At 37.3% G+C, this 14,153-nt stretch overlaps 1 protein-coding gene across 1 annotated transcript in view; it reads right to left on the minus strand.

Annotated features, from left to right (window-relative positions):
- Positions 1–14,153, minus strand: part of LOC137419631 (E3 ubiquitin/ISG15 ligase TRIM25-like) — a 43,062-nt gene that overhangs the window by 5,487 nt on the left and 23,422 nt on the right. Inside the window, exon 6 of the mRNA XM_078786792.1 lies at positions 13,665–13,724. Coding sequence (XP_078642918.1) covers positions 13,665–13,724 — 60 coding nt within the window. The remainder of the gene's footprint in view (positions 1–13,664; positions 13,725–14,153) is intronic.

Genomic DNA, 14,153 nt, shown 5'->3' on the forward strand with positions numbered 1-14,153 from the left:
GGGGGCTCGGCAGTGATGCACGCTGAAAGAGAGTACTCAGTTTTCACTCTGGTTGTTTGTTTGTTTGTTTGTTTGTTTGTTTTCTTTATTGTTTGTTTGTCCGGACGATATCTCAGCCATCCTTTGAGCTAGGAAGCTGAAATTTAGGCACAGTAGTGAGCAAGTCCTTTGTCAAAAACTGTATTTTTGATTTTTTGATTAATCAATTAATTGAGGAGTTATTTAATTATTAGCAATTAATTAAGTACTTATTTAATTAATTAAATTTCCTTTCTCTTCTGACCATTAACTCAGGCACCTTTTGAGTTAGGAAGCTGATATTTGGACATGCCAATGACCAGGTGATTTGGCTGCAAAGGCTATTTCTGATTTATTAATTAATCAATTAATCGATTAATTATTTAATTATTCGATTAATGACCCAAAAAATTTTTTTTTTTAAAGTTACAGATTCTGATGAAATAGTGGTAGTTTATGTGTTCTCTGACCAAATTGATTAACAAGTACAGATACATTCAAAGTACAACGCCCCCATGCCAAATAATTTAATATGCTACAGCGCGGCATTGCTGGGGCGCCTCTGGCGCCCGGCAATACCGCAGTGCACCTCAAAGAGGCTGCATTGGGAGGGAGAGGTGCACACTAATTGATTGATTAATTGTATAATTAAAATCAATAAAAGATTATCACAAAATATTTTCTTAATCAATTGGCTAATAGCATAACTAAACCACAGGTGCTTCATCCGAAGATTTATCTTTTAGGAATTTAATTAAATAAGTCATTAATAAAAAATGATAAAAATCAATTGATTAATCAATAAATAATTAATCGATTAATCAATAAATAATTAATCGATTAAATGATTAATCAATAAATCAAAAATATCCTTGATAGCCACATCACTTGGTCACTGTCATTGTCCAAATATTGGCTTCCGAGCTCAAAAGGTGTCTGAGATATTGGCCAAATGAGAAAGAAAATAAATAAATGATTAATAATGAAAATAAATAAATAATAATCATTAAAAAATTAAATTATTAATCAATTCGGTCACAGAACACATAAACCACCACCATTTCATCAGAATCTGTAACTTAAAAAAAAAAAAAAATTAGACATTAATCGAATAATTAAATAATTAATTGATTAATTGATTGATTAATTAATAAATCAAAAATAACCTTTGCAGCCAAATCACCTGGTCATTGGCATGTCCAAATATCAGCTTCCTAACTCAAAAGGTGCCTGAGTTAATGGTCAGAAGAGAAAGGAAATTTAATTAATTAAATAAGTACTTAATTAATCGCTAATAATTAAATAACTCCTCAATTAATTGTTTAATCAAAAAACCAAAAATACCGTTTTGGACAAAGGACTTGCTCACTACTGTGCCGAAATTTCAGCTTCCTAGCTCAAAGGATGGCTGAGATATCGTCCGGACAAACAAACAAACAAACAAACAAACAACCAGAGTGAAAACTGAGTACTCTCTTTCAGCGTGCATCACTGCCGAGCCCCCTTCGGTGCCCGGCAATGACGATTTGCAATGCCTGGAGATGGCATAGGAAAGGAGCGGTGTACAATAATTTAATTTTTTTATGATTATTATTTACTTATTTTCATTATTAATCATTTATTAGGTTTACTCTCCATGAAATGGAGAGTAACCTATTATTACTGCTAGAGTTTTTCTTATTATTCTTCCACCCTATTTTGCACCTCTGAAAACTTCATAATTAAGTTTCTCAGCAACCGCTGGTCGGATTGACAGGAAATTTTCATCAAATGATCGGCTAGGCACGAAGAATTTTTTAATGCTAATGTTGACGTCATAGGTCACGTGGTATGGGCGCCATCTTGTAAAACACCTTCAACTTTGCCCCTCTGTATCTCCGAAACGGCTCAATGGAAAAATTTGAGGAATGGCTCATTCTAAAGAACTCTGCAATGGGAACAAAAAACATGTGTATTGAGTATATCAAAAATGCTAACGTTAAGAGGTTAGAATTCGTCAAACACAGTTTTTCTCCCCTGAAAAAGAGATTTTTCCCCCAGATGCTTCGTTAAAAAAAACTCAGATTGTGAAAATTTTCGAAGTCATACGTCACATGGTTCGGCCGCCATCTTGTTTTCCGTGAAAAAACACAAAAAACCCTTTTTCTCCGCAACGGCTGAACGGATCGAGCCCAAACTTGGCATGCGTATTCGGATACCCATGACAAACAAAAAAGCCAGCGAGCACGACGTCATCGGACACGTGGTTTCAGAGTTATGACGTTTTCAAATCTCAAACTAGAAATGGAATCACCTCCATAATTTGTGGAGGTATCGAGTGGAAACTTTACACAAATATTCCTCATGGGGGGATGTTTAATCGTTACTTGAGACGTTTTTTTAAGTCACATGGTTTGGCCGCAATAAATAATGGAAGTTAAATTTTAAAAAGCTTGTAACTCTTGAACCACTGCATGGATCGACTTGAATTTTTAAGGCAATGTAGCTCTCATCAGGTGGAACAAGTGTACAAAATTTCAAGATGATTGGATGTACGGTCGCGAAGCTAAAGTCTTTATTGTTGAAAGAAGAAGAAACACACCATTTTGTCCTCGCAGGCCATGACATCATCCGACATCAGTGCGATTGCCATTTTCAGTTTTAATTTCCTTTAAAAAACATTTTCTCTGCAATAATAGGGCCGATTGAGATAAAATTTTCACCATAGGAGGGACTCAGTCTGTAGAATATTTTAATGGTAACTATGACGTCGCAGGTCACGTGGTTCGGCCGCCATCTTGTTTTTCGTGAAAAACACGAAAACCCCTTTTTCTCTGCAACGGCTGAACAGATCGAGGCCAATCTTTGCACGCAGAATCGCATGCCCATGACGAACAAAAAAGTCAGCGAGGGCGACGTCATCTGACACATGGTTGCAGAGTTATGACGGTTTAAAGCATGAACCTTTAAAACGTAGCTCCTCCCTCATTTTTGATCCAATCGAGGAGAAAATTCACAGATCTGTTCAGCATGTCAGTCGACTAAAATGTCATTTTAGAATTTGCGATAGGTCACGTGGTTTGGCAGATATCGTTAATTAAACGATTTTTTTTTTAAAAATGGATATCTCTTGAATCGCTTTATTGATCGACGTGAAACTTCATACTGTAGTAGAAGTTATGAAGAGTAACAAGTATGCAAAATTTCAAGATGATTGGATGTACGGTCGCGAAGCTATAAGTCTTTATTGTTCAAAGAAGAAGAAACACACCATTTTGTCTTTCCATAACGTGCTCACGATAACGCGATCTCCCGCGGTCATTTGAACTTGAAAAAAAATTATAATTGCAGATTTGTCAATAGATGAGGCATATTAACAAACAAATGAAACAGATTTGCTCAAATTCTGACTATTTTTAACTCGATCGTATTTCACTGAAAGTAATGAGGGACTGAAGAAGAAGATGTCCATCCAGGACGTCATCATTATAACGCGATCTCCCGCGGTCATTTCAACCTCCAAAAAAATTATAATTCTAGATTTGTCAATAGCTGAGGCATATTAACAAACGAATGAAACAGATTTGCTCAAATTCTGACTATTCTGACTTGTTCTCAAACTCAAATGGCAGTTCTAGCGTGGAACGCGCCGCCGGTAATATATGATAATTTATGCAGCACGACATGGTCATCACGGGGAACAAGGCGCTTTTGCGGCGCAAAACGGCTCTCTCAGGGTCAAACTCGGTATCGTTGTCAGCGCACGGTTAAGCCCTGCAAGAAAAAGTTTATTTTGTAAAAATCGAGCCACGCGTTCAAAATATATGACTGGTTATGTTCGCCAGCACGTCTCTGATCGAATCGGCTCGAGTTAAAACAAACACGTCCGTTGTCGGGTCCGTCTGAGACAACCATTGGGCCTAGAATGCTGGGACTGGTCTCGTTGGATAGGCCTGGATCAGATCTAGAAACGCTGGAAGCTGCACCTCTCTGTGATAATCTTGTGGACCGCGAGAAGAGATCGTGCGACACCATCGCAACTGCTTCCAGCACTTCCGCATTTGACCATTTCATGAACACCATACGCCCCGCCCATCAAAGCGCGTACGTAATACACGAAAATACAGTGGCCCATTTGCGCTGGCCGCCACCATATATATGTCTGACCTTGCAACCTGCTTATCTTGAAAAATAAGCGTGTTTGTGTGTAGAGGGGATGTGTGTGTGTGTTTGTGTGTAGGTGGGGGGGGGGGGGGTTGGTTGTGTATGTGTGTGTGTGTGTGTTTGGGGGTAGGGGTGTGGGTGGGGTTAGGGGGGATGTGTGTATGTGTGTGTGCATGTGTGTGTGTGTGTGTGTGTGTGTGTGTGTGTGTGTGTGTAGGGGGGATGTGTGTGTGTGTGTGTGTGTGTGTGTGTGGGGGGAGGGATGTGTGTGTGTGTGGGGGGGGGGGGAGGGATGTGTGTCTGTGGGTGTGTGTGTGTGTGTGTGTGTGTGGGTGTGTGTTTGGAAAGGTGTGCATGTGGGGGGAGGGGTGTGGGTGTGTGTGTGGGAGGGGGTAGGGGGGGTGTGTGTGTGTGTGTGTGTGTGTGTGTGTGTGTGTGTGTGTGTGTGTGTGTGTGTGTGTGTGTGTGTGTGTGTGTGTGTCGGGGTTGTATCCAAGGGGGTTGTGTCAAAGCATGTCCAATGAAAGTGGGGTTGTATCACAAGTGGGGTTGTATCAAAAGTGGGGTTGTATCAACAGTGGGGTTGCATCAAAAGTGGGTGCGAGTAAACCGGTCATCACTGCCAGCAGTTTTAAAGTGGCAATTCTAGTTTATTTTCTTTCTCATTTGGCCAATATCTCAGGCACCTTTTGAGCTGGGAAGCTAATATTTGGACATGACAGTGACCAAGTGATGTGGCTATCAAGGATATTTTTGATTAATTGATTAATCATTTAATCGATTCATTATTTATTGATTAATCAATTAATTATTTAATTTTTTATTAATTATTTATTTAATTAAATTTCTAAAAGATACATCTTCGGATGAAGCACTCGTGGTTTATTTATGCTATTAGCCAATTGATTATGAAAATATTTTGTGATAATCTTTTATTGATTTTAATTACACAATTAATGAATCAATTAGTGTGCACCTCTCCCTCCCAATGCAGCCTCAATGAGCTGCACTGCGGTATTGCCAGGCGCCATAGGCGCCCCGGCAATGCCGCGCTGTAAGATATTTAATTATTTGGAAGGGGGGCGGTGTACTTTGAATGTATGTGTACTTGTTTGTTTTCTTGCTTTCTTGGTTGCCCGGGCGATATTTCAGCCATCCTTTGAGCTAGGAAGCTGAAATTTCGGCACAGTAGTGAGCAAGTCCTTTGTCAAAAAGGATATTTTTGGTTTTTTGATTAATCAATTAATTGAGGAGTTATTTAATTATTAGCGATTAATTAAGTACTTATTTAATTAATTAAATTTCCTTTCTCTTCTCACCATTAACTCAGGCACCTTTTGAGTTAGGAAGCTGATATTTGGACATGCCAATGACCAGGTGATTTCGCTGCAAAGGCTATTTTTGATTTATTAATTAATCAATTAATCGATTAATTATTTAATTATTTGATTAATGACAAAAAAAATATTTTTTTTAAGTTACAGATTCTGATGAAACAGTGGTAGTTTATGTGTTCTCTGACCAAATTGATTAATAATTTAATTTTTTTATGATTCTTATTTATTTATTTTCATTATTAATCATTTATTTATTTTCTTTCTCCTTTGGCCAATATCTCAGGCACCTTTTGAGCTGGGAAGCTAATATTTGGACAGGACAGTGACCAAGTGATGTGGCTATCAAGGATATTTTTGATTTATTGATTAATCATTTAATCGATTAATTATTTATTGATTAATCAATTAATTATTTAATTTTTTATTAATTATTAATTTAATTAAATTTCTAAAAGATACATCTTTGGATGAAGCACTAGTGGTTTAGTTATGCTATTAGCCAATTGATTATGAAAATATTTTGTGATAATCTTTTATTGATTTTAATTATACAATTAATCAATCAATTTGCGTACACCTCTCTTTCCAAATGCAGCCTATATGAGCTGCACTGGGGTATTGGCGGGCGCCGGAGGCGCCCCGGCAATGCCGCGCTGTAGCACATTTAATTATTTGGCATGGGGGCGGTGTACTTTGAATGTTTCTTTACTTGTTTTCTTTCTTGTTTGTCCGGGCGATATCTCAGCCATCCTTTGAGCTAGGAAGCTGAAATTTCGGCACAATAGTGAGCAAGTCCTTTGTCAAAAACGGTATTTTTTGTTTTTTGATGAATCAATTAATTGATGAGTTATTTAATTACTAGCGATTAATTAAGTACTTATTTAATTAATTAAATTTCATTTCTCTTCTGACCATTAACTCAGGCACCTTTTGAGTTAGGAAGCTGATATTTGGACATGCCAATGACCAGGTGATTTGGCTGCAAAGGCTATTTTTGATTAATTAATTAATTAATTAATCAATTAATCGATTAATTATTTAATTATTTGATTGATGACAAAAATTTTTTTTTTTTTACTTACAGATTCTGATGAAATGGTGGTGGTTTATGTGTTCTCTGACCGAATTGATTAATAATTTAATTTTTTTATGATTATTATTTATTTATTTTCATTATTAATCATTTATTTATCTTCTTTCTCATTTGGCCAATATCTCAGGCACCTTTTGAGCTGGGAAGCTAATATTTGGACATGAGTGACCAAGTGATGTGGCTATCAAGGATATTTTTGATTTATTGATTAATCATTTCGTCTCTTAATTATTTATTGATTAATCGATTCATTATTTATTGAGTAATCAATTAATTATTAATTTTTTTATAAATGACTTATCTATCTATAATTCCAGTAATCTCTGTGTGTGTGTGTGTCTGTATGCGACCGCTGTTTCTCGACAACTACCGGTCCGATATACTTGAAACTTGCCAGGTATATTGCTGGGGACCCGAGGATGTGCCTTTTCAAGGTTTGAAATTAATCGGACAAGTAGTTACCGAGCTATGGCGATTTCTTTACCAAACTCCGCAAGCCGTTCGCTTTGGACCAAACCATTTCATGTAAATAGAGGGGGGGGGGGGGGATTGTCACCGTACTCGCAAGCCGATCGCTTTGGACCAAACCATTCCATGTAAATAGAGGGGGGGGGGGGGGATTGTCACCGTACTCGCAAGCCGTTCGCTTTGGACCAAACCATTTCATGTAAGTAGAGGGGGGGGGGGGGGATTGTCACCGTACTCGCAAGCCGTCCGCTTTGGCTTTGCGAATGGACCAAACCATTTCATGTAAATAGAGGGGGGGGGGGGGATATAATTTTGTACGGGCATGCCCTAGTTTAATTAAATTTCTAAAAGATACATCTTCGGATGAAGCACTAGTGGTTTAGTTATGCGATTAGCCAATTGATTATGAAAATATTTTGTGATAATCTTTTATTGATTTTAATTGTACAATTAATCAATCAATTAGTGTGCACCTCTCCCTCCCTATGCAGCCTCAATGAACTGTGCTGCGGTATTGCCGGGCGCCGGAGGTGCACCGGCAATGCCGCGCTGCAGCATATTTAATTATTTGGCATGGGGCGGTGTACTTTGAATGTATCTGTACTTGTTGTACACCGCTCCTTTCCTATGCCATCTCCAGGCATTGCAAATCGTCATTGCTGGGCACCGAAGGGGGCTCGGCAGTGACGCACGCTGAAAGAGAGTACTCAGTTTTCACTCTGGTTGTTTGTTGTACACCGCTCCTTTCCTATGCCATCTCCAGGCATTGCAAATCGTCATTGCCGGGCACCAAAGGGGGCTCGGCAGTGACGCACGCTGAAAGAGAGTACTCAGTTTTCACTCTGGTTTCTTGTTTGTTGTACACCGCTCCTTTCCTATGCCACCTCCAGGCATTGCAAATCGTCATTGCCGGGCACCGAAGGGGGCTCGGCAGTGACGCACGCTGAAAGAGAGTACTCAGTTTTCACTCTGGTTTCTTGTTGTACACCGCTCCTTTCCTATGCCATCTCCAGGCATTGCAAATCGTCATTGCCGGGCACCAAAGGGGGCTCGGCAGTGACGCACGCTGAAAGAGAGTACTCAGTTTTCACTCTGGTTTCTTGTTTGTTTGTTTTCTTTCTTGTTTGTTTTCTTTCTTGGTTGTCCGGACGATATCTCAGCCATCCTTTGAGCTAGGAAGCTGAAATTTCGGCACAGTCGTGAGCAAGTCCTTTGTCAAATACGGTATTTTTTGTTTTTTGAATAATCAATTAATTGAGGAGTTATTTAATTATTAGCGTTTAATTAAGTACTTATTTAATTAATTAAATTTCATTTCTCTTCTGACCATTATTAACTCAGGCACCTTTTGAGTTAGGAAGCTGATATTTGGACATGCCAATGACCAGGTGATTTGGCTGCAAAGGATATTTTTGATTTATTAATTAATCAATTAATCGATTAATTATTTAATTATTCGATTAATGACCCAAAAAAATTTTTTTTTTAAGTTACAGATTCTGATGAAATAGTGGTAGTTTATGTGTTCTCTGACCAAATTGATTAATAATTTAATTTTTTTATGATTATTATTTATTTATTTTCATTATTAATCATTTATTTATTTTCTTTCTCATTTGGCCAATATCTCAGGCACCTTTTGAGCTGGGAAGCTAATATTTGGACATAAGTGACCAAGTGATGTGGCTATCAAGGATATTTTTGATTTATTGATTAATCATTTCATCTATTAATTATTTATTGATTAATCGATTAATTATTTATTGAGTAATCAATTAATTATTTAATTTTTTATAAATGACTTATTTAATTAAATTTCTAAAAGATACATCTTCGGATGAAGCACTAGTGGTTTAGTTATGCGATTAGCCAATTGATTATGAAAATATTTTGTGATAATCTTTTATTGATTTTAATTATACAATTAATCAATCAATTAGTGTACACCTCTCCCTCCCAATGCAGCCTTAATGAGCTGCACTGCGGTATTGCCGGGCGCCGGAGGCGCCCCGGCAATGCCGCGCTGCAGCATATTTAATTATTTGGCATGGGGCGGTGTACTTTGAATGTATGTGTACTTGTTTGTTTTCTTGTTTGTTTTCTTTCTTGTTTTCTTGGTTGTCCGGGCGATATCTCAGCCATCCTTTGAGCTAGGAAGCTGAAATTTCGGCACAGTAGTGAGCAAGTCCTTTGTCAAATACGGTATTTTTTGTTTTTTGAATAATCAATTAATTGAGGAGTTATTTAATTATTAGCGTTTAATTAAGTACTTATTTAATTAATTAAATTTCATTTCTCTTCTGACCATTATTAACTCAGGCACCTTTTGAGTTAGGAAGCTGATATTTGGACATGCCAATGACCAGGTGATTTGGCTGCAAAGGATATTTTTGATTTATTAATTAATCAATTAATCGATTAATTATTTAATTATTCGATTAATGACAAAAAAAATTTTTTTTTTAAAGTTACAGATTCTGATGAAATAGTGGTAGTTTATGTGTTCTCTGACCAAATTGATTAATAATTTAATTTTTTATGATTATTATTTATTTATTTTCATTATTAATCATTTATTTATTTTCTTTCTCATTTGGCCAATATCTCAGGCACCTTTTGAGCTGGGAAGCTAATATTTGGACATGAGTGACCAAGTGATGTGGCTATCAAGGATATTTTTGATTTATTGATTAATCATTTCATCTATTAATTATTTATTGATTAATCGATTAATTATTTATTGAGTAATCAATTAATTATTTAATTTTTTATAAATGACTTATTTAATTAAATTTCTAAAAGATACATCTTCGGATGAAGCACTAGTGGTTTAGTTATGCGATTAGCCAATTGATTATGAAAATATTTTGTGATAATCTTTTATTGATTTTAATTATACAATTAATCAATCAATTAGTGTACACCTCTCCCTCCCAATGCAGCCTCAATGAGCTGCACTGCGGTATTGCCGGGCGCCAGAGGCGCCCCGGCAATGCCGCGCTGCAGCATATTTAATTATTTGGCATGGGGCGGTGTACTTTGAATGTATTTGTACTTGTTTGTTTTCTTTCTTGGTTGTCCGGACGATATCTCAGCCATCCTTTGAGCTAGGAAGCTGAAATTTCGGCACAGTCGTGAGCAAGTCCTTTGTCAAATACGGTATTTTTTGTTTTTTGAATAATTAATTAATTGAGGAGTTATTTAATTATTAGCGTTTAATTAAGTACTTATTTAATTAATTAAATTTCATTTATCTTCTGACCATTATTAACTCAGGCACCTTTTGAGTTAGGAAGCTGATATTTGGACATGCCAATGACCAGGTGATTTGGCTGCAAAGGATATTTTTGATTTATTAATTAATCAATTAATCGATTAATTATTTAATTATTCGATTAATGACCCAAAAAAAATTTTTTTTTAAGTTACAGATTCTGATGAAATAGTGGTAGTTTATGTGTTCTCTGACCAAATTGATTACCAATTTAATTTTTTTATGATTATTATTTATTTATTTTCATTATTAATCATTTATTTATTTTCTTTCTCATTTGGCCAATATCTCAGGCACCTTTTGAGCTGGGAAGCTAATATTTGGACATAAGTGACCAAGTGATGTGGCTATCAAGGATATTTTTGATTTATTGATTAATCATTTCATCTATTAATTATTTATTGATTAATCGATTAATTATTTATTGAGTAATCAATTAATTATTTAATTTTTTATAAATGACTTATTTAATTAAATTTCTAAAAGATACATCTTCGGATGAAGCACTAGTGGTTTAGTTATGCGATTAGCCAATTGATTATGAAAATATTTTGTGATAATCTTTTATTGATTTTAATTATACAATTAATCAATCAATTAGTGTACACCTCTCCCTCCCAATGCAGCCTCAATGAGCTGCACTGCGGTATTGCCGGGCGCCGGAGGCGCCCCGGCAATGCCGCGCTGCAGCATATTTAATTATTTGGCATGGGGCGGTGTACTTTGAATGTATGTGTACTTGTTTTCTTTCTTGTTTGTCCGGGCGATATCTTAGCCATCCTTTGAGCTAGGAAGCTGAAATTCCGGCACAATAGTGAGCAAGTCCTTTTTCAAAAACGGTATTTTTTGTTTTTTGATTAATCAATTAATTGATGAGTTATTTCATTATTAGCGATTAATTAAGTACTTATTTAATTAATTAAATTTCATTTCTCTTCTGACCATTAACTCAGGCACCTTTTGAGTTAGGAAGCTGATATTTGGACATGCCAATGACCAGGTGATTTGGCTGCAAAGGCTATTTTTGATTTATTAATTAATTAATTAATCAATCAATCGATTAATTATTTCATTATTTGATTGATGACCCCAAAAAATTTTTTTTTAACTTACAGATTCTGATGAAATGGTGGTGGTTTATGTGTTCGCTGACCGAATTGATTAATAATTTATTTTCATTATTAATCATTTATTTATCTTCTTTCTCATTTGGCCAATATCTCAGGCACCTTTTGAGCTGGGAAGCTAATATTTGGACATGAGTGACCAAGTGATGTGGCTATCAAGGATATTTTTGATTTATTGATTAATCATTTCATCTCTTAATTATTTATTGATTAATCGATTAATTATTTATTGAGTAATCAATTAATTATTTAATTTTTTATAAATGACTTACTTAATTAAATTTCTAAAAGATACATCTTCGGATGAAGCACTAGTGGTTTAGTTATGCGATTAGCCAATTGATTATGAAAATATTTTGTGATAATCTTTTATTGATTTTAATTATACAATTAATCAATCAATTAGTGTACACCTCTCCCTCCCAATGCAGCCTCAATGAGCTGCACTGCGGTATTGCAGGGCGCCGGAGGCACCCCGGCAATGCCGCGCTGCAGCATATTTAATTATTTGGCATGGGGCGGTGCACTTTGAATGCATTTGTACTTGTTTTTGTTTGTTTGAAGTCTATTGATTATGTCAGTATGATTCTACCTGCTGTCCTGTCTTCTGGCAACCATTGTAATTGGTTTAAAATACTTTTAGTCAGTGCAGCATACTGGTTATTCTTCCAGGTGAGCGCCAGGTGTATTGCCCATAGTTTTTACTCTTGAAAGGAAGGAACGAAATAAAATAGACTCAATCTGAGGAGGGAGCAGGGGTGTTACACCCATTACCAAGCTGCTTGGAGTGTGCTTACCAAGCTGTTCAAGCAAGCTTTATTACACAGAAACCGATCTGTTCTGACGCAGGGCATACTTGAATTGAGTGGACAAAATGGGGGGAATTAAGACCCCAAGCTGAGCGACCTGAACGCAGGCTGACCAAAGATAAGCCTGCTAGTGTAAATTATCTTAAACAAACACAAACACCCAGTTTTCATTCATGTAATCCCTTGGAGGTGGAGAAGTATGTATGCAAAGTTTGTGGGTGGTACGTTTCATGGTTTTGGAGTGATGGAGGAGATGGGGGACGGACACACACACACACACACACACACACACACACACACACACACTTTTATTATTATAGATATATGATTCCACAATGTTTGTTGATGTAAGATGTTTATGTGAGAGATTGGGAAATATCTTACAAGTTCCTTCAGGATTGCAAATATAATCTGGGAAGAACGAGCAATTTATACCGGATTATGTTTCAGAACGAAGCAGTATTTGTCAAGAAAGATTTTGTTCTGATTAGATCGTTGGTGAGAAGGGGAGGACGAGGAAAAGAGGGGAATGGGGTAGTGGGAAAGAGAGAGAGAGAGGAGGATGGGGTAGTGGGGAAGAGAGAGAGGGGATGGGGAAGTGGGGAAGAGAGAGAGAGGGGATGGGGGTAGTGGGGATAGAGAGAGGGGATGGGGAAGTGGGGAAGAGAGAGAGGGGGATAGGGTAGTGGGGAAGAGAGAGGGGGATAGGGTAGTGGGGGAGAGAGAGGGGGATGGGGTAGTGGGGGAGAGAGAGGGGATGGGGTAGTGGGGGAGAGAGAGGGGATGGGGTAGTGGGGGAGAGAGAGGGGGATGGGGAGTGGGGGAGAGAGAGGGGATGGGGTAGTGGGGGAGAGAGAGGGGGATAGGGTAGTGGGGAAGAGAGAGGGGGATAGGGTAGTGGGGAAGAGAGAGGGGGATAGGGTAGTGGGGGAGAGAGAGGGGGATAGGGTAGTGGGGAAGAGAGAGGGGGATAGGGTAGTGGGGGAGAGAGAGGGGATGGGGTCATGGCGAAGATAGAGGGGAGGAGAGAGGGGGATGGGGTAGTGGGGGAGATGGAGGGAGAGAGAGAGGGAAGGGGATGGGGGATGGGGGATGAGAGATGAGGGAGGACAGGATGGGGATTAAGAAAGGCCTTTAATCAGCAAACACAAGTTTGGACTATCCCCTCCTCCTGGTTGGACATCGTTCAATGAAACAAACTTTGGGTTTTGTGACACTTGACAAGAGGGAAAATCGAGTTGGAAAATAACTAAGTGGAATAGAGTGAAGGAAAATATGAACAGGGAAATAAAACAGAAGAAAAAGGAAACAATGAAAAGGAGAAAATATGGAATTTTAAATAATCTGTATATGGAAGGAAGAAGAAGAACCCCCTCCCCATTTCCCTTCACTTACAAAGTTTTCTCAAGTTGTTCTGATCCAGCTCCACCTTCTCCGGATGCTCCACCAGTCCTTCTGTGGAAATGATTAAAGATTAACAAAAATTACAAGATGTGAAATTCTATTGTTTTTTTGTTTATGAAGATTTATTTTATCTTTTAACGAAAAATCTAAATACAACAAACATGGGGGAAGAGAAATGGAAATTTTGATGAAGGAAATTTTGAATTTAATTGATGTTTTTTTGAATTTGAATTTTGAATTTTTTTTTGAATTTAATTGAACATAATTTTAATTGATGAATGAAGGAAATTTCACAACATTGTTCTTACATTTCCCTCTAATGTTCTAAAATCGAGTGATCGCTAATTCGTTTTCTCCACAAGATAGAATGAATCTTTCGTTCTTCACTGGAATTAAACATCACATGATTCCAGGAACATGCGAATTATTCAAGGTGCATGTGAATGATTCAAGGTACAACATTGTCCATAGGTAAGGGAG

Source organism: Myxine glutinosa, chromosome 1 (genome assembly GCF_964187855.1).
Source record: "Myxine glutinosa chromosome 1, kmMyxGlut1.1, whole genome shotgun sequence".
In the NCBI taxonomy this organism is placed as follows: Eukaryota; Metazoa; Chordata; class Myxini; order Myxiniformes; family Myxinidae; genus Myxine; species Myxine glutinosa.